Source organism: Salmo trutta, chromosome 5, assembly GCF_901001165.1.
Source record: "Salmo trutta chromosome 5, fSalTru1.1, whole genome shotgun sequence".
In the NCBI taxonomy this organism is placed as follows: Eukaryota; Metazoa; Chordata; class Actinopteri; order Salmoniformes; family Salmonidae; genus Salmo; species Salmo trutta.
The window spans coordinates 60226519-60253889 of record NC_042961.1 but is presented as its reverse complement, the minus strand read 5'-3'; the positions used below and the strand labels follow the sequence as shown (position 1 = coordinate 60253889).

The 27371-nt window shown below is 42.9% G+C and overlaps 3 protein-coding genes across 5 annotated transcripts in view; 1 reads left to right on the top strand and 2 right to left on the bottom strand.

The window, feature by feature from the left end:
• The window catches only part of LOC115194677 (zinc finger protein 37-like), a 1069572-nt gene that overhangs the window by 823621 nt on the left and 218580 nt on the right, over nt 1–27371 (top strand). The gene's annotated exons all lie outside the window — the stretch shown is intronic.
• The window catches only part of LOC115194676 (gastrula zinc finger protein XlCGF26.1-like), a 900659-nt gene that overhangs the window by 762928 nt on the left and 110360 nt on the right, over nt 1–27371 (bottom strand). The window lies entirely within an intron of this gene.
• The window catches only part of LOC115194683 (zinc finger protein 91-like), a 62170-nt gene continuing 55509 nt past the window's right edge, over nt 20711–27371 (bottom strand). The window contains exons 1-3 of one of the 3 annotated variants that reach the window (XM_029754587.1): nt 26931–27258; nt 22663–22728; nt 20711–22064 (exon numbers count right to left, since the gene is read on the bottom strand). In XM_029754587.1, the coding sequence (XP_029610447.1) occupies nt 21223–22064; nt 22663–22728; nt 26931–27096 (1074 nt within the window). In that variant the 5' untranslated portion in view covers nt 27097–27258 and the 3' untranslated portion in view covers nt 20711–21222. Of the gene's footprint in view, nt 22065–22662; nt 22729–26930; nt 27259–27371 lie in introns of those variants that run through there. The other 2 variants (XM_029754588.1, XM_029754589.1) reach the window with 2 other exon arrangements.

Below are 27371 nucleotides of genomic sequence, written 5' to 3'. Positions count from 1 at the left end.
TGCCACAGCTCGCATTGATGTGCCATCCTGGATGAGCTGCACTACCTGAGCCACTTGTGTGGGCTGTAGACTCCGTCTCATGCTACCACTAGAGTGAAAGCACCGCCAGCATTCAAAAGTGACCAAAACATCAGCCAGGAAGCATAGGAACTGAGAAGTGGTCTGTGGTCCCCACCTGCAGAACCACTCCTTTATTGGGGGGTGTCTTGCTAATTGCCTATAATTTCCACCTGTTGTCTATTCCATTTGCACAACAGCATGTGAAATTTATTGTCAATCAGTGTTGCTTCCTAAGTGGACAGTTTGATTTCACAGAAGTGTGATTGACTTGGAGTTACATTGTGTTGTTTAAGTGTTCCCTTTATTTTTTTGAGCAGTGTATATTCAATCAGGAATTATTTATCTGTATCTAACCATCCAACTTTCTCCATCTCTATAGATACCATAGTAGTTTAGGCAGTACTCCCCAGAGGTGCTTTCAACAAGGGTGAACATTGGCTAACATATTCCATTAGTTATTTTGTTAGTTGTGACTTTGGCAGTACATCCAACCAGAATTTGGCAGTACATCCAACCAGCCTCACAACCGCAGACCACGTGTAACCACGCCAACCTAGGACCTCAACAACCAGCTTCTCCACTGGTGGGATCATAGGCCCACCCACTTGACAGTCAGGCCCAGCCAATGTAGAGCCAGGCCCACCCACTTGACAGTCAGGCCCAGCCCATGTAGAGCCAGTCCCAGCCCATGTAGAGCCAGTCCCAGCCCATGTAGAGCCAGGCCCAGCCAATGTAGAGCCAGGCCCAGCCAATGTAGAGCCAGGCCCAGCCAATGTAGAGCCAGGCCCAGCCAATGTAGAGCCAGGCCCAGCCAATGTAGAGCCAGGCCCAGTCCATGTAGAGCCAGGCCCAGTCCATGTAGAGCCAGGCCCAGTCCATGTAGAGCCAGGCCCAGTCCATGTAGAGCCAGGCCCAGTCCATGTAGAGCCAGGCCCAGCCCATGTAGAGCCAGGCCCAGCCCATGTAGAGCCAGGCCCAGCCCATGTAGAGCCAGGCCCAGTCCATGTAGAGCCAGGCCCAGTCCATGTAGAGCCAGGCCCAGTCCATGTAGAGCCAGGCCCAGCCCATGTAGAGCCAGGCCCAGCCCATGTAGAGCCAGGCCCAGCCCATGTAGAGCCAGGCCCAGCCCATGTAGAGCCAGGCCCAGTGGAATAAGTTTTTCCCCACAAGGTCTTTATTGCAGACTGAAATACTCCTCATACTCCAGAAATAAATACTTTGTTGGGAAAAACGAATTCTGATTGGCTGGGCTTGACTCTACATTGGGTGGGCCTGACTGCCAAGTGGGTGGGCCTATTCCCTCGAAGGCACACCCATTGCTGCACCCCTGCCCAGTCATGTGAATCCATAGATTAGAGCCTAATGAAATGATTTCAATCGACTGATTTCCTTCTATGCACTGTAACTATAAAATATTTTAAATTGTTAAATGTTGCGTTTATATCTTTGTTCATTATATTTTGTAGGAATTGCTAAGTCACTTTTAGTTTTAAGTCACTAAAAGCCACAGTAATCCTTACAAAAAGTAGCAGTTTGATGTTTCACTAACATTTTGTTGAACAAGTCCTTCAACTGAAATTGTTACTCTGGCAACATGTTCGGCACAAACAGAAGCCTTGTTGTCCTCCTTCCAAGCTGAGAGTCAACTCCCTCTGTCCATCCATCCACTCACCAGGTTTCCTCCTTCCAAGCTGACAGTCAACATCACTCCCTGAGTCCAGCTCTCCTCTTCCCACTGCTCCCATGTTAAACACCTGAACCAGGAACAAGATAATGTGACAAGTTTACTCCCTATTATTACCGTCTAAGACAGTGGTTCTCAATACTGGTCCTGGCGACACAAAGGGCGCACATTTCAGTTTGTTCCTTAGGGTCCCCAGGACCAGGATTGACGAATACTGGTCTAGGAGACATGCGAAATAAACTTTTACCAGGGACAAGTCAGTCAGTGTGTGTGTGTGTGTGCCTTCTTGTGGGACATCCCAAAAATATCCTTCCATGTAATTGTCTACATCATAGCTCGCTGGGCCACGTTCAGTAAGCAAATGTTGTGGAATGTTTTCACATAGCAATGTCACAAATACGAGTGATTCCTTGTGCTACATGTCAGGGAGGCATTTTTGTTCTTCATAACATTTCCTCGACGTTGTGTTTTTCTGAACGTGTCCTGGCCCTGGAAATATAAGAACGTACCTGTTATAAGGTGTCAATGTTCCTATGGTGATTGGAACTCTGTCGGCGTCGTTGAGTTCTGCGTTGACGCAGATCCGGTCTCCCCATCGCCCCCTGGAAAACAGCACCACCTGCTGGGAACTCGGTGGTACTGCAACGGAAAACTGGGCTGACCCGTTTGCACTGTAAAGGAGAGTTAAATATTAAACTACTTAACGCTACCAATTAACTAGCTAACTGGTGGCAAAAAAATATGTACACTTGAGCTACTTTATATCATGCATTTTCCTACACGTTGACAGTAACCATACCAGAATCTAGCTATGGCTGCTGCACCATGCGTGATTGTGGAATTCTGTGATAACATTGCTAGCTAAACGCATTTATAAAAACATGCAACTCACACATTAGTGTTATCGATTAACAAACACAAATAAGTTGACAAAGCGATACATGTACGATAAATAGCCATCTAGTATCGAATAAGATACATCAAACTCTCGTTACACGGTTGGCTAGCTAACGTTAGATAATTTACCAAAGGAGCTTTAGAGGCGCATCGTTCACTCCCAAAACAACGTAGACCCCAAAATCATCCATTTTCCTTGTCCTTCTCCTCCCGAAGCAAACCTGATATTTCGAGACAGTAATAAACTCAAAACATGAAGCTAATTTGATTAATTCTCAAAAGTAGTGGAGATACTAATCAAATGTCTCTCTGTCTAACTTCTCATCTCCCGCCACCGTAGTAGATAAAATACAAAAACACGCGCCAGTTCTCGAAGTTTTGACGCCTTCTGTGTTTAAGCCAATCAGACGGCTGGGTTTAGTTCTCCAACCAATGAGACGTCCCAGACGGCTAGGTTCAGCTCTCCGGCCAATGAGGCGTTCCAGACGGCTGGGTTCAGCTCTCCAACCAATGAGACGTTCCAGACGGCTGGGTTCAGTTCTCCAACCAATGAGACGTTCCATGGGCGGGATCTTCACATCCTGTGTCTCCAAATTGAAGAACAGTTCAGTGTCAAGTTCTGCTCTTGAAGCTGTAAATGTTATGGTTGGTTGAGTTGTATCTTTAAGTCTATAAATTATATTCAATTAGTAAATTGAAGAATAAGACTTTGTTCTTAAACTGACTTGCCTCGTTTAAAAATAAAGGTTAAATAAAAAAAATAAGTAGACTCTAAAGTGTAATTTTATGATCTGATTTCCTCTCTCCACTTTTTGGAAGTTATACAGACCAAAAAAACTGACATCTAAAACCAAAATCGTATAATATATAATAATGAGTAGCTATTCGGGCTCCCGAGTGGCGCAGTGGTCTAAGGCATTGCATCTCAGTGCGAGAGGTCTCACTACAGTCCCTGGTTTGAATCCAGGCTGTATCACATCCAGCTGTGATTGGGAGTCCCATATGGCGGAGCACAATTGGCCCAGCGTCGTCTGGGTTTGGCTTGGGTAGGCCATCATTGTAAATAAGGATTTGTTCTTAAATGACTTGCCTAGTTAATTACATTTAAAAAGGAGTTATTTAGTATGCAACGTGAGTTGTAGATCACTCAGTCTGACAGCAGTCTTCTGTCGTGTTGCCCTAAGCTATAGCCCGGGCTGCCTGTGAGGGCTGCCTGTGAGGGCTGCCTGTGAGGGCTGCCTGTGAGGGCTGCCTGTGAGGGCTGCCTGTGAGGGCTGCCTGTGAGGGCTGCCTGTGAGGGCTGCCTGTGAGGGCTGCCTGTGAGGGCTGCCTGTGAGGGCTGCCTGTGAGGGCTGCCTGTGAGGGCTGCCTGTGAGGGCTGCCTGTGAGGGCTGCCTGTGAGGGCTGCCTGTGAGGGCTGCCTGTGAGGGCTGCCTGTGAGGGCTGCCTGTGAGGGCTGCCTGTGAGGGCTGCCTGTGAGGGCTGCCTGTGAGGGCTGCCTGTGAGGGCAGTTTGCGCCAGGTGAAAAATGACTGCGTACGTTTTGGAACCAGGCTGCCTCCCTGGCGTGAGCGACGGCGGCTCAAAACAAAAGTGACATAAATCACGTGGAGCTTAATGAGTAGGATTCTCGGTTCTCATGCAAAATAAGCTGCGTTTCCATTAACTTGTACAGTGATCTTTTTGTCGACATTTAGAAAATTGATGCGGCAACTGTGCATTTCCATTAAACTATCTTGTGTCGATAAAAACAGCCGGATGTAATGGCGTCGCATCAACAACAAAAAACCTGTAGAAAGGTTTCCATTCAATTTGAGACTGTTTTCATGCGAATATTAAAAATGAAAAAAAATCTGCATAAGATAATGTAATGACCCTGGGTTTATAAGCGCGGAAATCGACTCTGCCGGACGAGCATGCTTTTGCGGCACAGTCGATAGCGCGCCGGACTTCGGGCTTGAAGGTCGAGGGTTCGAGACCTGCTCCCTGCCTGCTGTTCATTACAATAATATGCCCATTTTCCCACCAGAGATGTTTGCATCAAACGGATTTAAAGTCTGTCCCAATGGACGCGTCATCATACCCACAAAACCTAGCGGTAAAACACGGAAATGGCTGTAAATTGTTTTTTTCGACATACATTTTTCACATCGTGAATTGTACAAACACTTCAAATAAAATACGTGTTTGGTGTAGCCTTACATTGGCGTGACGTTTTGATAACCGTGTAATTCTCTATCGGACAATGTGAGTTTTATCAATATATTCGCCTCAATTTACTCTCAAAATGTGAAATGCTAATTACTAACAGAGAAGATCTCAGCAAGATCAGATCAGGGATCTGTGCGCAGTCCATGATGAATCCATGTGCTGTCCCCTTTCTCAGTGGTAGAGGTTAAAAGTATTTTTCTTGTTCATTCCCAGCGCACCTCTCCAGGGTGCTGTTGGAGAGAAGCATCGCCTCCACTAACGCTCCCTCCAAAAAAATCATCAAATATAAATAATGTAGCAGGGTTGGGTACGTTACTTTCTAAATGTAATCCGCTAGTTACTAGTTACCTGTCTAAAATTGGAATCAGTAACGTAATTTTTGGATTACCCAAATTTAGTAACATAATCTGATTACATTCCGTTACATTTATATTACTTTCTGCTTAAGTGGCATTAGAAGAAGACAAAAATGTATGTTATCAATTGAACTACTTTTATTGCAGGATAAATCAATGTTAAAGTTTACATAGCTGGCCATATATGGATGTTAAATTTTACTTTATGGGTTGGTTATGTAGGCTTCTTCTAACCCATCGCTTTCTACTAAAAATAATAATACGATTAAATTATATCTATACATTAATAACCAAAGTCTATCAGAATTCCAGTCATTACAATAAATGTTATATCCCTCAATCTTCAATAATAGGACTTGGAAATATGGAAGTATAGATTAGCCATTGTTTTACCTGAGCATGACCCCAAAACCAAGAACTTATTAGCCAGCACTACTCTGTTGTTTATGATTTTGTTGTCATGGAGGACTGATTGGGCTCATTGATTCGAGTTGAAAAATAAATGCTGCTCTCATGGAATGGCATGCTTTGAGCACTACTGAAAAGTGCTATTTACATGTGAAAAATGAATGCCATATTCTGCATTTGTTATATGCCTATTGTTTTCCTTTTTGCATTGGACACTTTGATATCTTGAAAATATGCAGCTGTTTAAAGGGCAAATCCACAGATTTTGGTAAAAAGTGGAAAGATGGGCCTGGAGAAATGTAACCACTCTCAGATTAATAGACAGAGCTATGGAAGCAAGGACTGACCATCCATGATATTAAAATTGTTTTAACCATGTTATGAGGCTATACATTGTTCATTTACATTTACAATGTTTACAAACATTGGAGTAAAACAAGCTTATATTTTGGATTCTTATGGAGTGTGACAGTAGAACTAAGCTCATGAGGCATTTATATGTTATATTCTTCAAGAATCAATGTATATACAGTGCTAGTCAAAAGTTGACATACCTACTCATTACAGGGTTTTGCTTTATTTTTACTATTTTCTACATTGTAGAATAATAGTCAAGACATCAAAACTATAAAATAACACATATGGAATCATGTAGTAACCCAAAAAGTGTTAAACAAATCAAAATATATTTTTGACTCTTCAAAGTAGCCACCCTTTGCCGTGATGACAGCTTTGCACACTCTTGGCATTCTCTCAATCAGCTTCACCTGGAATGCTTTTCCAACAGGCGTCTGCATTGTTTGCTGTTTGGGGTTTTAGGCTGGGTTTCTGTATAGCACTTTGTGACATCGTCTGATGTAACAAGGGCTTTATAAATACATGTGATTAATTGAATGAGTTCCCACATAGGCTGAGCACTTGTTGGCTGCTTTTCCTTCACTCTGCGATCCAACTCATCCAGTTTGGGTGATTGTGGAGGCCAGGTCATCTGATTCAGCACTCCATCACTCTCCTTCTTGATCAAATAACCCTTACACAGCCTTGAGGTGTGTTTTGGGTCATTGTCCTGTTGAAAAACAAATTATAGTCCCACTAAGCGCAAACCAGATGGGATGGCGTATCACTGCAGAATGCTGTGGTAGCCATGCTGGTTAAGTGTGCCTTGTATTCTAAATAAATTAGACAGCGTCATTAGCAAAGCACCATCACACCTCCTCCTCCATGCTTCACGTTGGGAACCACACATGCGGAGATCATTGTTCACCTACTCTGCGTCTCACAAAGACACAGCGGTTGGAACCAAAAATCTCAAATTTGGACTCATCAGACCTAAGGACAGATTTCCACCGGTCTAATGTCCATTGCTCGTGTTTCTTGGCCCAAGCAAGTCTTCTTCTTATCTTGTCCTTTAGTAGTGGTTTCTTTGAGGCAATTTGACCATGAAGGCCTGATTCACACAGTCTCCTTTGAACAGTTGATGTTGAGATGTGTCTGTTACTTGAACTCTGATGCATTTTATTTGGGCTGCAATTTCTGAGGCTGGTAACTCTAATGAACTTATATTCTGCAGCAGAGGTAACTCTGGGTCTTCCTTTCCTGTGGCGGTTCTCATGAGAGCCAGTTTCATTATAGAGCTTGGTGGTTTTTGCGACTGCACTTGAAGAAACTGTCAAAGTTGTTGAAATATTCCATACTGACTGACCTTCATGTCTTAAAATAATGATGGACTGGCGTAACTCTTTGCTTATTTGAGCTGTTCTTGCCATAATATGGACTTTGTCTTTTACCAAATAGGGCTATCTTCTGTATACCACCCCTACCTTGTCACAACACAACTGATTGGCTCAAACACATTAAGAAGGAAAGAAATTCCACAAATTAACTTTTAACAAGGCACAACTGTTAATTGAAATGCATTCCAGGCGACCACCTCATGAAGCTGGTTGAGAGAATGCCAAGAGTGTGAAGAGCCCAGATCTCAATCCCATTGAGCACGTCGGACCTGTTGGATTGGAGGGTGAGGGCTAGGGCCATTCCCCTCAGAAATGTCCGGGAACTTGCAGGTGCCTTGGTGGAAGAGTGGGGTAACATCTCACAGCAAGAACTGGCAAATCTGGTGCAGTCCATGAGGAGGTGATGCACTGCAGTACTTAATGCAGCTGGTGGCCACACCAGATACTGACTGTTACTTTTGATTTTGATCCCCCCCTTTGTTCAGGGACACATTATTCCATTTCTGTTAGTCACATGTCTTTGGAACTTCTTCAGTTTATGTCGGTTGTTGAATCTTATGTTCATACAAATATTTACACATGTTAATGACATTTGTATTGCTAGTAAGTTAACCTCCAATTGGTCCCTACTATTCCACCTGCTAAAAGCCCTCCTCATCCCGAGTTGGTTTGTCATCCCAATGCCCAGCAGACCATCCCCATGTGCAGTTGCAAACCGTAGTCTGGCTTTTTTATGGCGGTTTTGGAGCAGTGGCTTCTTCCTTCCTGAGCGGCCTTTCAGGTTATGTCGATATAGGACTCGTTTTACTGTGGATATAGATACTTTTGTACCTGTTTCCTCCAGCATCTTCAAGGTCCTTTGCTGTTGTTCTGGGATTGATTTGCAGTTTTCGCACCAAAATACGTTCATCTCTAGGAGACAGAACGTGTCTCCTTCCTGAGCGGTATGACGGCTGCGTGGTCCCATGGTGTTTATTGACTGCAACCACACAACTGCTTACCACATTTAGTGACTAGGGATGCACCAATATCCGATAGTTTCCTTGCCAAAAAAACTCAATACCAATATATACATTTTTAGCAGCCTTTTAAACATTCTAGTACAGTTAAATAGTTGAAACACACACTGACCAAAAAGTTATTTTGTTGGCATTTACATATGTAAATTTACATACGTACCAGTAAAAACATAATCAAAACCTTTTTCTTTCACTTACTTGCTGTGCTGTTTCGTTCATTTGTTCAGTCGTTTCATTCTCAACCAGGATTTCATCAAATCAAATTTTATTGGTCACATACACATGGTTAGCGGATGTTAATGTGAGTGTAGCGTAAATGCTTGTGCCTCTAGTTCCGACCCTGCAGTAATATCTAACAAGTAATCTAACAAATTCACAACAACTACCTTATACACACAAGTGTAAAGGGATGAATAAGAATATGTACATATAAATATATGGATGAGCGATGGCCGTGCAGCATAGGCAAGATGCAGTAGATGGTATAGAATACAGTATATACATATGAGATGAGTAATGTAGGGTATGTAAACATTATATAAAGTGGCATTATTTAAAGTGACTAGTGATACCTTTATTAAATCCATTTATTAAAGTGGCCAGAGATTTGAGTCTGTATGTTGACAGCAGCCTCTCTATGTTAGTGATGGCTATTTAACAGTCTGATGGCCTTGAGATAGAAGCTGTTTTTCAGTCTCTCGGTTCCAGCTTTGATGCACCTGTACTGACCTCGCCTTCTGGATGGTAGCGGGGTGAACAGGCAGTGGCTCGGGTGGTTGTTGTCCTTGATGATCTTTTTGGCCTTGCTGTGACATCGGGTGCTGTAGGTGTCCTGGAGGGCAGGTAGTTTGCCCCCGGGGATGCGTTGTGCAGACCTCACCACCCTCTGGAGAGCCCTGCAGGTGTGGGCGGAGCAGTTGCCATACCAGGCGGTGATACAGCCCGACAAGATGCTCTTGATTGTTCATCTGTAAAAGTTTGTGAGTATTTTAGGTGACAAGCCAAATTTCTTCAGCCTCCAGAGGATGAAGAGGCGCTGTTGCTCCTTCTTCAACACGCTGTGTGTGTGGTTGGACCATTTCAGTTTGTCCAATGTGTACGCCGAGGAACTTAACTTTCCACCTTCTCCACTACTGTCCCGTCAATGTGGCTGGGGGATGCTCCATCTGCTGTTTCCTGAAGTCCACGATCATCTCCTTTTGTTGACGTTGAGTGAGAGGTTATTTTCCTGACATCACACTCCGAGCATCCTACATGTCACGCAGTGAAGTTTCAGCTCTGTCTGTCTGTGGCCTCTTCTGTCGTGGGTCCTCGTCGGTACGCACTGTGTCCGTTTCCATCTTGTCCAGCTGTGTCTGTAACATTTCATGTAAACCCTGTTTCTTGTCTGCATCGAGGTGGCGGTCCTTGTACCTAGTATCAAGCGTGGTGGCGACACAGTAAAGAGACTCAGAGAGAATGCCACCGAATCGCTTGTTCACAGCCTCTAGTAGAGTACTTTTGTAAGTTTTAACCCCAAGGTCTGTGTTGGCAGTTTTGTTGAGCAGGCGTTTCAATGCCATGACAGAGGGCATCACGTCTGCTGCAGACGCTGTTGATGAGCTTATTTCTCCAGTCAGTTGTTCGAATGGAGCTAGGAGTGTGTTCATGTTTCCAAGTTTCAAACATGTATGAGAACCAGCACATTCTTGAGCATGCAATACGGCTTTCCTTAGTAGGAAATCCTCGTGGACCCACTGTGCTGTCAGTCTCAGCATGTTCATGGGCTGACATCACTGGTCCAAATGTCAGTTGTGAAGCTAAAAGCAGTGACGCCCATAGCAAGTAGCTCATGGATGTGCGTTTCAGCAATACTGTGTAACTCCGGTAGGGAAACATCTGAAAAATAGCGCCTACTTGGTAGTGTGTACCAGGGCTCGAGGTACTCGACCAGTCGGCGAAAGCCAACATCATCCACAACAGAGAACGGTTGATTGTCAAGGGCAATGAATTCCATTATCCTGCCGTTTTTTAATGGATTTCGCCTTTTGAGTTGTCTCGCTGACTGCTCAACTTGAACTTGTTTAGTTGTTTTTACTGCTTTTGTTCTAAGTAGCCGCTGAATGTCTGGGGGTGATGCACTTTCAAATGAGTCATTAGGTTTGTGGTATTGAAAGATTTCACTTTACCCCTCCTCAGGAAATAATAGCAGCACAAACGTTGCATATGGCCTTTTTGTTATCTTACTTTGAAACTTCAAAATAGATCCACACAGCAGACATTGTGGGCCAGGTTAGGAATGCTGTGTTGTGCTGTATTTTTCATGGCGTCATTACGTCACCAACCTAATGTTATATAGGTGTGCACGTCAGCGTTGACATCGGCGTTAAAGTAGACATCGGGCCGACGCCAATGTTGGCATTTTTAGCTAATATCAGCCGATTCCGATATGCTTACCGATTATAGCGTTCATTCCTACTAGTGACCATAACCACACAACTTCTGAACACAACCACACAACTTCTGAACACAACCACATCACTGCTTACCACATCTAGTGACCACAACTACTGACCACAACCACACAACTACTGAACACACATCTAAATACTGACCACAACCACACAACTTCTGAACACAACCACATCACTGCTTACCACATCTAGTGACCACAACTACTGACCACAACCACACAACTACTGAACACACATCTAAATACTGACCATATACACAACTTTTGACCACAACTACTGAACCACATAACTACTGAACCACATAACTACTGATCAAATCTACTGACTATCGATGGGAATTAAAAATGATTTCACTATTTGAATAATACAAAGTACAACTTTTTGAACTTCTTTCACTACCGCAAAAAAAAAAGAATAGTTACCATCTAGTTTAGATTGAGTATTGTGGATTAACTACAATGTTGTTGATCCAGGCTCAGTTTTCTCCTATCACAGCCATTTTAACTATGTAACTGGTTTAAAATCACCATTGGCCTCATGGTGAAATCCCTGAGTGGTTTCCTTCCTCTCCGGCAACTGAGTTAGGAAGGACACCTGTATCTTTGTAGTGACTGGGTGTATTGGTACACCATCCAAAGTGTAATTCATAACTTCATCAGGCTCAAAGGGATATTCAATGTCTGCTTTTTTGTTTGTTTTTTTGACCCATCTACCAATAGGTGCCCTTCTTTGCGAGGCACTGGAAAACCTCCCTGGTCTTTGTCATTGAATCTGTGCTTAAAATTCACTGCTCGGCTGAGGGACCTTACAATTATCTGTATGTGTGGGATACAGAGATGGAGTAGTCATTCAAAAATCATGTTAATCACCATTATTGCGCACAGAGTCCTCTCGAGAGCAGCCTATGTGAGCTGAGGGAGGACATAGATGCTTTTCTCCGTGATTGCCGCCACAAGAAATCCAACACATCTAGCGTTCCTATCAGATTATTTTTAGTTTTTAAGTGACATCTTCAATCAATTGAATGGACTTCATTTGGGACTACAGGGGAGGGATAAAACAGTCATTTCCCTACACTGCTCAACTATATTCAGTCATCATCAGTACAGACCACTCCTGTGAGATTTTAGATAAACCGAAAGCTAACTTTTCAACGAGATGAGTGTAAACACTAATCCCCTACACCTTCTCTCACAACTCCCGTCTACTTCAAAGCCTCTCCTAATCAGCATCAAGGAGCAGCCAGTCTAACCAAATGGTGCTCAGATAGCCTGCTGGAGACTCGGGCACAGCAGGGTTCTGATGAAGACTGCGGATGACTACAGCTCAGTTAAGGAACTGCGTCAAACTCTCTTATTTCCTCAAGCAAACGGCGTAAATGAACTGATAATGATATGGTTAAAGTGTTGAGGTGTGTGTGTGTGTGTGTGTGTGTAATAGGATTTTGTATTTATATAATGTTATATAATGTTTGCATACCCTACATTACTCATCTCATATGTATATACTGTACTCTATACCATCTACTGCATCTTGCCTATGCCGCATGGCCATCGCTCATCCATATATTTATATGTACATATTCTTATTCATTCCTTTACACTTCTGTGTGTATAAGGTAGTTGTTGTGAAATTGATAGGTTAGATTACTTGTTAGATATTACTGCAATGTAGGAACTAGAAGCACAAGCATTTCGCTACACTCGCATTAATATCTGCTAACCATGTGTATGTGACAAATAAAATTTGATTTTATTTGAATGTGAATGATATATGACCCTCACTAATTAACAGGCATTACCCTCGCTAATTAACAGGCATTACCCTCACTAATTAACAAGCATTACCCTCACTAATTAACAGGTATTACCCTCACTAATTAACAGGCATTACCCTCACTAATTAACAGGTATTACCCTCACTAATTAACAGGCATTACCCTCACTAATTAACAAGCATTACCCTCACCAATTAACAGGTATTACCCTCACTAATTAACAGGCATTACCCTCACTAATTAACAGGTATTACCCTCACTAATTAACAGGCATTACCCTCACTAATTAACAGGTATTACCCTCACTAATTAACAAGCATTACCCTCACTAATTAACAGGCATTACCCTCACTAATTAACAGGTATTACCCTCCCTTGTCAGAGGAAAGTAGGCATATGTTGTTTGGTATCTGTGTGACCGCACAGTTTTCACACAGATGTTGGAATATGTTATGAGAGTATACAAAATACCAGTGTTGTAGTACTGTTATGAGAGTATACAAAATACCAATGTTGTAGTACTGTTATGAGAGTATACCAAATACCAGTGTTGCAGTACTGTTATGAGAGTATACAAAATACTAGTGTTGTAGTACTGTTATGAGAGTATACAAAATACCAGTGTTGTAGTACTGTTATGAGAGTATACAAAATACTAGTGTTGTAGTACTGTTATGAGAGTATACAAAATACCAGTGTTGTAGTACTGTTATGAGAGTATACAAAATACTAGTGTTGTAATACTGTTATGAGAGTATACAAAATATCAATGTTGCAGTACTGTTATGAGAGTATACAAAATACTAGTGTTGTAGTACTGTTATGAGAGTATACAAAATACTAGTGTTGTAGTACTGGATTGTGGTCTCGAAACCACGTATTGAGTGACTCGGTCTTGTCTCGAGTTCAGATACATTTTGACTCTGTCTTGACTCGGTCTCGGACAATGCGTTCTCGTAATTTCTTCCCGAGACCAGCTGAGTAGAAAACTCATAATCATAAACCCCTGTTCAGTCAACACATAAAACAGTGTCGCCAGGCCAGATACACACTTCTTTTATGGCACATTTATAAAGTATGCTTCCTACTTTACTCAGAACATTATTCTCTAGGGCTGTCCCCTACTAAAATAAATATTGGTAGACCAAGCATTTCGCTACACCCGCAATAACTTCCTGCTAAATATGTGTATGTGACCAATAACTTCCTGCTAAATATGTGTATGTGACCAATAACTTCCTGCTAAATATGTGTATGTGACCAACAACAATTAGATTTGATGCCGGTACGCCTGGCACCAACTACAATACCTCGTTCAAAGGCACTTCAATCTTTTGTCTTTCCCATTCACCCCCTGAATGGCACACAAACACAATCCATGTCTCAATTGTCTCAAAGGCTTAAAAATCCTTCTTCAACCTGTCTCCTCCTCTTCATCTTCACTAATTGAAGTGGATTTAACAAGTGACATCAATAAGGGTTCATAGCTTTCACCTGGATTCACCTGGTCAGTCTATGTCATGGAAAGAGCAGTTGTTGTCAATGTTTTGTATACTCAGTGTACATAATTAATTTAAATGTCCAAAACATTGATGTTCCAATCGCAGACTGCCCATTCAGCATGTTCCTAATAAAACTCCTCTTCACCTGCTTCTGCTTTCAGATCTATTTATCAACTTACTTTATCAGTGCAGTAATAGCAAATGCTGTATAGCTAGCTGTACCAATAAATAAGCCCAATCCATCTGTGGTAATAGCTTCAAGCGACCACTAGATGGCGGTGTAAGACCACAACATTGTGCAAAATAGTACAGTATCGGTCAACCCAGTCCGAGGCTCCTGCAGCCACAGAGGAGCTTTTGAAGTGAACTCTACACTCTACATTGTCTGGATATCAGCAGAGAGAGAGAGAGAGCAGAGTGAGAGAGAGAAAGAGAGCAGAGAGGAGAGAGAGAGCAGAGAGAGAGAGAGCAGAGAGAGAGAGAGCAGAGAGAGAGAGAGAGAGAGCAGAGTGAGAGAGAAAGAGAGCAGAGAGGAGAGAGAGAGAGGAGAGAGAGAGAGCAGAGAGAGAGGAGAGAGAGAAGAGAGAGCAGAGAGAGCAGAGAGAGAGAGAGAGCAGAGAGAGAGAGAGAGAGCAGAGTGAGAGAGAAAGAGAGCAGAGAGGAGAGAGAGAGAGGAGAGAGAGAGAGCAGAGAGAGAGGAGAGAGAGAAGAGAGAGCAGAGAGAGAGAGAGAGAGAGAGAGAGAGGCAGAGAGAGAAAGAGGGAAGAGTTTCATTCATAATTACACAACCTCATACATCTCTCCTTCTTCAGTCCATGTCTATCCTCCTCTCATCCCCCTTCTTTCTTCTCCCTCTCTCTCTGCTCCCACTCATCCTCTCTCTAAATCTCTCTTTCCTCTCCTCTCTTTTCTCCCTTCCCTTCTCAATAGGGGCTCCTGAGTGGCGCAGTGGTCTCAGACACTGCATCTCAGTGCTAGAGGTGTCACTACAGGCACTGCATCTCAGTGCTAGAGGTGTCACTACAGACACTGCATCTCAGTGCTAGAGGTGTCACTACAGACACTGCATCTCAGTGCTAGAGGTGTCACTACAGACACTGCATCTCAGTGCTAGAGGTGTCACTACAGACACTGCATCTCAGTGCTAGAGGCGTCACTGCAGTACCTGGTTAGTGTTCAGGCTGCATCACATCCAGCAGTGATTGGGAGTCCTATAGGGCGGCGCACAATTGGCCCAGCGTTGGCCGGGGTAGGCTGTCATTGTAAACAAGAATTTGTTCTTAACTGACTTGCCTAGTTAAATAAAGGTAAAATGTATTTTTTTTATCCTCTTTTTTTCATCCTCTCTCTCGCTCTCTATGTCTCTCTCTCCCTCATCCTCTCTCTATGTCTCTCTCTCCCTCATCCTCTCTCTATGTCTCTCTCTCCCTCATCCTCTCTCTATGTCTCTCTCTCCCTCATCCTCTCTCTATGTCTCTCTCTCCCTCATCCTCTCTCTATGTCTCTCTCTCCCTCATCCTCTCTCTCCCTCATCCACTCTCTCCCTCATCCTCTCTCTATGTCTCTCTCTCCCTCATCCTCTCTCTCAACCACCAATCAGGGCAGTAGGAAACATGGCTCCACCATTTCCTGGTTGCTAAAATTCTAATAGTTCTCCACATTTCAGTTTATGACAAAAGAAGCAAGTCTAGTGTATAGAATCATTGTACCATCTAAACCGCTGTGAAATATATTTTCCATAACCAAACATATTGTATTTTCAGCTGTTTTAAGATGGTGTACAAAAAACAAAAGTTAAACACACAAAAAAACGAACCTTAAGAACTTAATAAAAATGAGCATTTCTCTGATTTACTTATCTAATACTTCCTTTGGGAACAGAACACCTGTAGTGTGTCCGAAATGGCACCCTATTTCCGATGAGGACCCATAATTCTCTGGTTGAAATGTAGTGCACTATATTAGGGTTAGGGTGCCGTTTTGGGACAGTCCCCTCTGTTTGGGACAGTACCCTCTGTTTGGGACAGTACCCTCTGTTTGGGACCCTCCGTTTGGGACAGTGCCCTCTGTTTGGGACAGTACCCTCCGTTTGGGACCCTCCGTTTGGGACAGTGCCCTCTGTTTGGGACAGTACCCTCTGTTTGGGACAGTACCCTATGTTTGGGACAGTGCCCTCTGTTTGGGACCCTCCGTTTGGGACAGTAACCTCTGTTTGGGACAGTACCCTCCGTTTGGGACAGGACCCTCCGTTTGGGACAGTACCCTCCGTTTGGGACCCTCTGTTTGGGACAGTACCCTCCGTTTGGGACAGTGCCCTCCGTTTGGGACAGTACCCTCCGTTTGGGACAGTACCCGCCGTTTGGGACAGTGCCCTCTGTTTGGGACAGTATCCTCTGTTTGGGACAGTACCCTCCGTTTGGGACAGTACCCTCCGTTTGGGACAGTACCCTCCGTTTGGGACCCTCTGTTTGGGACAGTACCCTCTGTTTGGGACAGTACACTCTGTTTGGGACAGTACTCTCTGTTTGCGACAGTGCCCTCTGTTTGGGACAGTACCCTCCGTTTGGGACAGTGCCCTCTGTTTGGGACAGTACCCTCTGTTTGGGACCCTCTGTTTGGGACAGTACACTCTGTTTGGGACAGTACTCTCTGTTTGGGACAGTACACTCTGTTTGGGACAGTACTCTCTGTTTGGGACAGTACCCGCCGTTTGGGACAGTACCCGCCGTTTGGGACAGTACCCTCTGTTTGGGACAGTACCCTCTGTTTGGGACAGTGCCCTCTGTTTGGGACAGTGCCCTCCGTTTGGGACAGTACCCTCTGTTTGGGACTGTACCCTCTGTTTGGGACAGTACCCTCCGTTTGGGACAGGACCCTCCGTTTGGGACAGTACCCTCCGTTTGGGACAGTACCCTCTGTTTGGGACAGTACGCTCTGTTTGGGACAGTACCCTCTGTTTGGGACAGTACCCTCTGTTTGGGACAGTACCCGCCGTTTGGGACAGTACCCTCTGTTTGGGACAGTGCCCTCTGTTTGGGACAGTACCCTCTGTTTGGGACAGTACCCTCCGTTTGGGACAGTACCCTCTGTTTGGGACAGTGCCCTCCGTTTGGGACAGTACCCTCTGTTTGGGACAGTACCCTCTGTTTGGGACAGTACCCTCTGTTGTAGAGAGATGGAAAGTGGTTAAGAGGGAGAAAGACAGAAAGTATATCCTCAGGAAAGGGTTGCTTATACACTATTTGTCCTGTTTCACCGCATGCTAAAGTGGGTAACCTGTACGTTTGTGAAATGGAAATGTATTTTTTGCATATCTCAACTCCCACTGAGAGTGGTGTCACAGCCAGGTACCAGGCATTATTGACCCTGGAGCAATTAGGGTTAAGTGCCTTGCTCAAGAGCACATTGACATATTTTTCCCATTGTCGGCTCGGGGATTCAAACTAGCAACCTTTCTTCTACTGGCCCAAATCTCTAACTGCTAGGCTACCTGTCGCCCTACCTGCCATCCTTCCATCTGTCCAATACTTTTTCTCATACGTTTTGACCTAATGCTGCTCAATCATGATATCATTTCAATATGTTCTGCCTGCAGATATGGAACTCTGAGCTGTTCACCGGATGTGCTGCCTTGAACTGCTGTTTTCAACTCTCTCTCTCTCTCCCCCCTCTCTCTCTCTCGCTCTCTCTCTCTCTCTCTCTCTCTCTCTCCCTCTCTCTCTCTGTGTCTCTCTCTCTCTCTGTCTCTCTCTCTCTCCCTCTCTCTCTCTCCCTCTCTCTCTCTCTCTCCCTCCCTCTCTCTCTCTCTCTCTCTCTCTCGCTCTCTCTCCCTCTCTCTCCCTCTCTCTCTCCCTCTCTCTCTCCCTCTCTCTCTCCCTCTCTCGCTCTCTCTCCCTCTCTCTCTCTCTCCCTCTCTCTCTCCCTCTACCGCACCTGCTGTCTCTAACTCTGAATGATCGGCTATGAAAAGCCAACTGCCCTTCACTCTTAAGGTGCTGACTTGTTGCACCCTCGACAACTACTGTGATTATTATTATTAGACCCTGCTGGTTTTCTATGAACATTTGAACATCTTGGCCATGTTCTGTTAGAATCTCCACCCGGCACAGCCAGAAGAGGACTGGCCACCCCTCATAGCCTGGTTCCTCTCTAGGTTTCTTCCTAGATTCTGGCCTTTCTAGGGAGTTTTTCCTAGCCACCGTGCTTCTACACCTGCTTTTCCTGCTGTTTGGGGTTTTAGGCTGTTTTCTGTATAAGGACTTTGTGACATCTGCAGAAGTAAACAGGGCTTTATAAATCAAATCAAATTTTATTAGTCACATATGCCGAATACAACAGTGAAATGCTTACTTACAAGCCCCTAGCCAACAATGCAGTTAAAAGCAAACAAATAACAAATAAAAGTAACAAGTAGTTAAAGAGCAGCAGTAAATAACAATAGCGAGACTATATACAGGGGGTACTGGTACAGAGACTATATACAGGGGGGTACTGGTACAGAGACTATATACAGGGGGTACTGGTACAGAGACTATATACAGGGGGTACTGGTACAGAGACTATATACAGGGGGGTACTGGTACAGAGACTATATACAGGGGGTACTGGTACAGAGACTATATACAGGGGGGTACTGGTACAGAGACTATATACAGGGGGTACTGGTACAGAGACTATATACAGGGGGGTACTGGTACAGAGACTATATACAGGGGGGTACTGGTACAGAGACTATATACAGGGGGGTACTGGTACAGAGACTATATACAGGGGGGTACTGGTACAGAGACTATATACAGGGGGGTACTGGTACAGAGACTATATACAGGGGGTACTGGTACAGAGACTATATACAGGGGGTACTGGTACAGAGACTATATACAGGGGGGTACTGGTACAGAGACTATATACAGGGGGTACTGGTACAGAGACTATACAGGGGGTACTGGTACAGAGACTATTTACAGGGGGGTACTGGTACAGAGACTATATACAGGGGGGTACTGGTACAGAGACTATATACAGGGGGTACTGGTACAGAGACTATATACAGGGGGTACTGGTACAGAGACTATATACAGGGGGGTACTGGTACAGAGACTATATACAGGGGGTACTGGTACAGAGACTATATACAGGGGGGTACTGGTACAGAGACTATATACAGGGGGGTACTGGTACAGAGACTATATACAGGGGGTACTGGTACAGAGACTATATACAGGGGGGTACTGGTACAGAGACTATATACAGGGGGTACTGGTACAGAGACTATATACAGGGGGTACTGGTACAGAGACTATATACAGGGGGGTACTGGTACAGAGACTATATACAGGGGGTACTGGTACAGAGACTATTTACAGGGGGGTACTGGTACAGAGACTATTTACAGGGGGTACTGGTACAGAGACTATATACAGGGGGGTACTGGTACAGAGACTATATACAGGGGGTACTGGTACAGAGACTATTTACAGGGGGGTACTGGTACAGAGACTATATACAAGGGGGTACTGGTACAGAGACTATATACAGGGGGGTACCGGTACAGAGACTATATACAGGGGGGTACTGGTACAGAGACTATATACAGGGGGTACTGGTACAGAGTCCATGTGCAGGGGCACCGGTTAGTCGAGGTCAAAATGCATTTGATATATTGATCTTTTGGGAGATACTGATTTACTAAAATTTTTCTACAGGGGATTTTAGAAACACTTAAAATAAGGGCTGTGTTTCATGTAGACTTACCCTGGCATGATAACTCTCTCGGACAAGGAGAATTTTATCAATATATTTGCCTGTATTTACCCCCCCCCCCATCCCAAACGAAATGCTAATTAGCTGCTAATGAGGCTATCATACAGAACTACAAATGCCTTATCTCTGGTTTAACTATCTAATGTTAGCTATATTTAGTAATTAATAAATTGGCTACATTATTTCACATAATTGTTAATTTAATTAATCTTGGGAAGTTGTAAATGTACACAATACACGTTATCTACTTAGCTAGCTCATGGTCTAGCTAGTTAGCAACATTAGCCTGGCTAGATGGCAACATTAGCCGTCTATCTATCCATTTAAATGCATGAGAAATTCATAAAAACTAGTTTAGCTTTCTTTGGCTTTTATAAACCAACAGTCTAGCTTACTAGTTAACCAGCTAGCTAACTTAGATGGTTGAAGCTAGGCGTTCTTGATAATGTTTGTGTCTGTTGGGTGGTTAGCCTACTTCAAGTACTTGTAGCTAGCTGTTTCAGAGATTGACTGCTTAGCATCCTCTGAGTCAAAAGTGTGGTTACTTTACTGCAGGAAAACATTGATCTGTTTGCTGTTACAATCTGGCCAGCAGATCATAAGTATAGCCAGTAGGCAATAGGGATGGGGGAAACATCTATCCAGATACATATCGCAGTATTTTCTTTGGACGATATTATATCGATACTCTGACTCCAAGTATCAATTTGAAAATTTTTTTAGAAAGTATATATATATATATATATATATATATATATATATTTGTTTTGCTAGTTGGCTGTACCAGCACCAAAACTGAAATATTTTTCTACCTATAGTTCGTTACTTTTTAAATAGGGAACCAACATGTTTTCAACACTTTTATTTCCATGATCAAAACACATTTTCTGATGCTCTCTTGTCTCTCTGCAGGAGACATATAGGGAGTAATATGTTTATGAACATCAAATAGCAATAACAGCACAATATCGAATCGCAATACAGATAGTGAATGAGCAGCATTAGGTCTGAGTTGATGAGAAATACTCTTGGAAAAATGGAAAGAGATATTTTCTGGAATTATATTTCCTAACATCAGCTGCCCTTTATCACCATGAGAGACATTCCTAATCAAAAGAATTATATTTCCTAACATCAGCTGCCCTTTATCACCATGAGACACATTCCTAATCAAAAGATCAGATATTAGAAACAGGAATGAAGAGAACAATTCTACAGACTTTGAACAGCAGACCTGTGCATTTCCTACAATCCTCTGTACTGTTTGATAATTACCTCATCATTCAAATCAAACTTTATTTACAGAATGTTTTCAACATTAAAAATCGATCATAGATCTATTTACCAGTTTGTGCATGGTTAGGTTCTGCTTGAGACCGAAACTTCTCCTGTGTGAGTCCGTATATGTGCAGTTAGGTGCTCCTTGCGAATGAAGCCTTTACCGCAGTCACCACAGCTAAATGGTTTCTCTCCTGTGTGAGTCAGGATATGTCTCCTTAAGTCCCCCTTCTGATTGAAGCTTTTACAGCAAAAATTACAGCTGAATGGTTTCTCTCCTGTGTGAGTCAGGATATGCCTTCTTAGGTCCCCCTTCTGAATAAAGCTCTTCCCACAGTCACCACAGCTAAAAGGTTTCTCTCCTGTGTGAATCCTCATGTGCATGGACAGATTTCCTTTTTGTTTGAAGGTCTTGCCACAAAAGGGGCAGGTGCAGAGTTCAACCATTGGTGGGTTAAGATCCAATTGTGGGTTGGGATCCAATTGTGGGCTGGGATCAAGTGCTACTGGGTCGCTGCATATGGCTGAACTTTGGCTGTAGGCATTGTTCTGATTATCTGGAGGACCACAAGGAATGTTGAAACTCTTTAGGTGGGTCACAGTGGCATAAGGTTTGAGATCCACTGGTTTAGAATCACTCTCTCTGTTCTCCACAGTCTGGGTTTGGGGAAGAGTCAAGGACTGAACTGGGTCCTCCTGATCACATTCACTTTTCACACAAGGAGGAGTGAAATTGAACTCTATGATATCAGCCTCCAGACCTTGAAGTTGCTCTTCCTCCTGACTGGTCCTAAGTTCCAACTGTTCCTCTTTAATCTGTGTGAACTTGGGGTCCTCCTGCCCCAGACTGGGGCTCCACTCCTGCTCACAGTGCTGCTGCTCAGGGGGAACATCCTCTTCAGAGTCAGAGAGCTGCAGGGAGTCTGGAGGGAAGGAGAGGAGGTGCACACACTTGAATCATACATTTGAATGATAGATTTCTAAGATCTAAACAGCCTTTAGACTGAGACTGTATCTCTTTAGACGTGCCTGAGTTCAGGTAGTTAGGGCCAGTTTCTAGACAGACATTGTATCTCAGTCTAGCAGTAATAAACTAACCCACTGTGTAAAGTACATACAGCCTGTGCCTGTTTGGCAATGCTTTTCCCCCATTGGAGGGTATATCAGTGGTCAGGTCTGATAATAATGCTTAGTTTGCTGATTGGTGCCAAGGAAATTATTCAATCCAATTATTAGATGCCACCACCCCCCCCTCCAATTCAAAACCTAACACACACACACACACACACACACACACACATATACACACACACACATATACACACACACACACACACAGTACCAGTCAAAAGTTTGGACACACCTACTCATTCAAAGTTTATTTGTATTTTTACTATTTTCTACATTGTAGAGTAATAGTCAAGACATCAAAACTAAGAAATAACACATATGGAATCATGTAGTAACCAAAAAAAGTGTTAAACAAATCAAAATATATTTTAGATTTTTAAAAGTAGCCACCCTTTTCCTTGATGACAGCTTTGCACACTCTTGGCATTCTCTCAACCAGCTTCATGAGGTAGTCACCTGGAATACATTTCAAATAACAGGTGTGCCTTGTTAAAAGTGTATTTGTGGAATTTTTTTCCTTCTTAATGCGTTTGAGCCAATCAGTTGTGTTGTGACTAGGTAGGGGTGGTATACAGAAGATGGCCCTATTTGGTAAAAGACCAAGTCCATATTGTGGCAAGAACAGCTCAAATAACCAAAGATCTCTTTTGTATTTTCCTAGGATATGAAGCCCATGTCGAGACTTGCCAGACAGTGACGCTAAAGTGAGTGACTCTTCAGTGTAGCCTAGAGAATCGCATCGTTAAGAGAGATGTTAATTTGTCTCCTTAATTTGCATACTGTTATGCTTTTTGGAGTGTTTTTTCCATGTCTAGATGTCATTAGTCACTGCGCTCTGTAGAGTTGCTATTTTCTCGAGTTTTCTCATGTCAATTAACTCGTGACATTCCTGCATTACTTATTATATTAATTTAACCAACAAATACGATAGTCAGTTTAAAAAGCTTAAGGGTACACGACTGTGTACATATCTGGCTGTGTTGGCAAAATCACGACATATCCCAACGAGCCGGTGGATCTCAAAACTGAACTTGGATCCGCGTTAAGTTGCAATCCTTCGCCACCGTTGTCTTACGACAGATATCTCAAAACAAAACGTAGTTTTCATGTTTCTTTCCAGCGAATGTCTTATTGTATAACTAGCAAATTCGTTTTGAAGTTGAGGGTGCAGTATTTATGAAGTTTGGCAATGAGGACGAAAACTAGCATAGTTCAGCTAGCCAGCTAGTTTAGCTAGGGAAACCCAGGGAAAACAACCTTGGGACATGATATAGCTGGGCGCACACGCGCACTAGGCTAATTCAGGAGAGATTGTTGTTTTTATGCCCTGATATCAGGAGCTGGCGTTGAAATGTTCGATAAAAAATTAATAGACAAACAAATAAATCAGATGACTTATATTTAAGGAGAGAAAATAGATAGTAGAGGTCAACCGATTAATCGGAATGGCCGATTTAATTACGGCCGATTTCAAGTTTTCAATAACAGTCGGTAATTGGCATTTTTGGACACCGATCATGGCCAATTACATTGCACTCCACGAGGAGACTGCGTGGCAAGCTGACTACCTGTTATGCGAGCGTAGCAAGGAGCCAAGGTAAGGTGCTAGCTAGCATTAAACGTATCTTATAAAAAACTATCAATCTTAACATAATCACTAGTTAACTACACATGGTTGATGATATTACTAGTTTATCTAGGTTGTCCTGCATTGCATATAATCGATGCGGTGGCTGTTAATTTATCATTGAATCACAGCCTACTTCACCAAACGGGTGATTTAACAAGCGCATTCACGAAAAAAGCACTGTCGTTGCACCAATGTGTACCTAACCATAAACATCAACGCCTTTCTTAGTCAATACACAAGTATATATTTTTAAACCTGCATATTTAGTTAATATTGCCAGCTAACATGAATTTCTTTTAACTAGGGAAATTGTGTCATTTCTCTTGCGTTCTGTGCAACAGTCAGGGTATATGCAGCAGTTTGGGCCGCCTGGCTCTTTGCGAACTGTGTGAAGTCTATTTCTTCCTAACAAAGACAGCCGACTTCACCAAACGGGGGATGATTTAACAAGCGCATTTGCGAAAAAAACACAATCATTGCACGAATGTACCTAATTATAAACATCAATGCCTTTCTTAAAATCAATACACAGAAGTATATTTTTTTTAAACTTGCATATTTAGTTAAAAGAAATTCAGGTTAGCAGGCAATATTAAACTAGGGAAATTGTCACTTCTCTTGCGTTCATTGCACGCAGAGTCAGGGTATATGCAACAGTTTGGGCTGCCTGGCTCGTTGCGAACTAATTTGCCAGAATTTTACGTAATTATGACATAACATTGAAGGTTTTGCAATGTAACTGGAATATTTAGACTTAGGGTTGCCACCTGTTAGATAAAATACGGAATGGTTCCGTATTTCACTGAAAGGAAAAACGTTTTGTTTTCGAGATGATAGTTTCCGGATTCGACCATATTAATGACCTAAGGCTCGCATTTCTGTGTGTTATTATATTATAATTAAGTCTATGATTTGATAGAGCAGTCTGACTGAGCGATGGTAGGCAGCAGCAGGCTCGTAAGCATTCATTCAAAAAGCACTTTCCTGCGTTTGCCAGCAGCTCTTCGCAATGCGTCATGCATTGCACTGTTTATGACTTCAAGCCTGTCAACTCCCGAGATTAGGCTGGCAATACTAAAGTACCTATTAGAACATCCAATAGTCAAAGGTATATGAAATACAAATCATATAGAGAGAAATAGTCCTATAATTCCTATAATAACTACAACCTAAAACTTCTTACCTGGGAATATTGAAGACTCATGTTAAAAGGAACCACCAGCTTTCATATGTTCTCATGTTCTGAGCAAGGAACTTAAACGTTAGCTTTTTACATGGCACATATTGCACTTTTACTTTCTTCTCCAACACTTTGTTTTTGCATTATTTAAACCAAATTGAACATGTTTCATTATTTATTTGTGACTAAATTGATTTTATTTATGTATTATATTAAGTTAAAATAAAAGTTCATTCAGTATTGTTGTAATTGTCATTATTACAAATATATATATATATAAAAATCGGCCGATTAATCGGTATCAGCTTTTTTTGGTCCTCCAATAATCGATATCGACGTTGAAAAATTATAATCGGTCGACCTCTAATAGATATACAATCCCGAAATCAGCTGTAACTGTCAATAAATAGTCAAACAAAGCTTAAAACGATGTTTGGATGAACCCCGAATATGAATGGTGAAGTCGCTTCCGGACACGATAGACTCCTTTTCCTCACCACTATCAGCAACTACTTAAACTATCAATAAGGCAGAGCTAACTCAAACTATCTCTATCCCTCTTGTCGTTGTGTTGTGCAGACTACATTTCTCTCTCATGCAGTTTCATATGATCCGTGTGTGTATCCGCCTCTGTCTCTGGCCGGAAAGAACAGGCACAATGGATTATGGTAATTGTAGTTAATTACCACGTTTCTGCACTGAACTAGGTCAGAGACAAAGAGGCGAAGTGAGAGGGTTTACTTCCGCCCAAAAGTTGTCCACGAAAATAAGAACACGAAGTGAGGAATTTTTGTTTTGAGGTCAATAAGTGTCGAATTTGGTCATCAACAGATTGAATTGCTATTTTGATACGTGACTTTTATTTTGACCTAATAGAAGTTTTGTCATGGTTATGTTGTTACAAATGCAATGATACGCAATGATTCGGTTAAATAGCTCAGCACTACTTTAATTTATTTTTCAATAAATGTTTTGTTTTAATAAAATACATAATTTGGAGAACAAAAATCAATTGTGGCAATTAATATTTTGCAGTAAACTGTAAATAAGTTGGATCTCATGAGAAAATGTTTAATGTTAAAAGGTGTCATGTTGTCCACTTAGAAGACTGTCTGGATCATATAGGCCGAGACCATATCCAAAACAACTAAACAATACACTGAATTCCTAAATGTTCAGACATTTAGATTGTAAAATAACGTCTTTCTCGGAGAAGATGGAAACTCGAGTCGCACTTAAGTTGCAAAGAAAATGTAAGGGGGCTGCAGCACCCCTAGTTCGCCCGGCTATGCCAGAGGCCACCCAAAATAAAGCTCCTTCAGCAAAACATGTTGAACCAGGAAGGCCTGGCTGGTTCCTTTCTCTATTTGGCTGGCTAATCTACATACACTGAGTAGTATTCGGTGTTTTCACAGAATCCTAGTAATTACTACACGTGCTTAATTAAGTCCCTTTTTTTGTTGTTGAGCCGACAACTTTACGCTGTGCCCTTTGAACTGGGCACCTGGCTCACGCCCGGTGTTGTACCGAAAAGCCCCCCCCCCCCTCCCCTGGTGTTGTACCGAAAAGCCAGACCCCCCCCCCCGGTGTTGTACCGAAAAGCCCCCCCCCCTTCGCGTGAACAGACCATTCAGACCGTTAATCCTTCATTGCTGCAACTTGCCCTGCTATGATTGTGGCAGGGGGGGAGCTTTCGGTACAACACCGGGAGGCTGCCCAGCTCCAAATCGAATGCAATCAACTTTCAGCCGATGCAAAACACGCGTCCGGGCGGGATGAATCGAACCCCCTCAATGTTTATCGCTCATTAGAGGATGAAGCAAGCTATCGATAGATCCACATACGAACCTATTCTACATAGTTTTATGTCTGGTGTGATCCGCAGCAGGCTCCGTAGACGATTATTCTCCTCCTGGTATTCTACTACCATTTTCTCTACTTCCCCGAAAATCTCCACAGCAGCCGCCGTTAAACGATCATTTAAAAACACACTCAACAACTGTAGTTTATACATTTTAAGTCGAATGAGAGTTGGGTAGTCTATTCAGATCTGTCAGTGGGTCTTTCTTTACTCCAATTCTTACTTCCGTGTTTTAGTCAAGGAATCTTAGAAAATCCGTTGTGCTATTGGCTGGCGAACCCGGAAACACAAAACAGCGCCACCAGCTGGATGGGAGTTTACTACTGTGGAAGGCAGCCTACATAATCAATGATTCATCAGGAGTCGACTGTTTATCATTACTCTACACAGCATTACATCAATAATCATGAATGAGCAGCATTATGTCA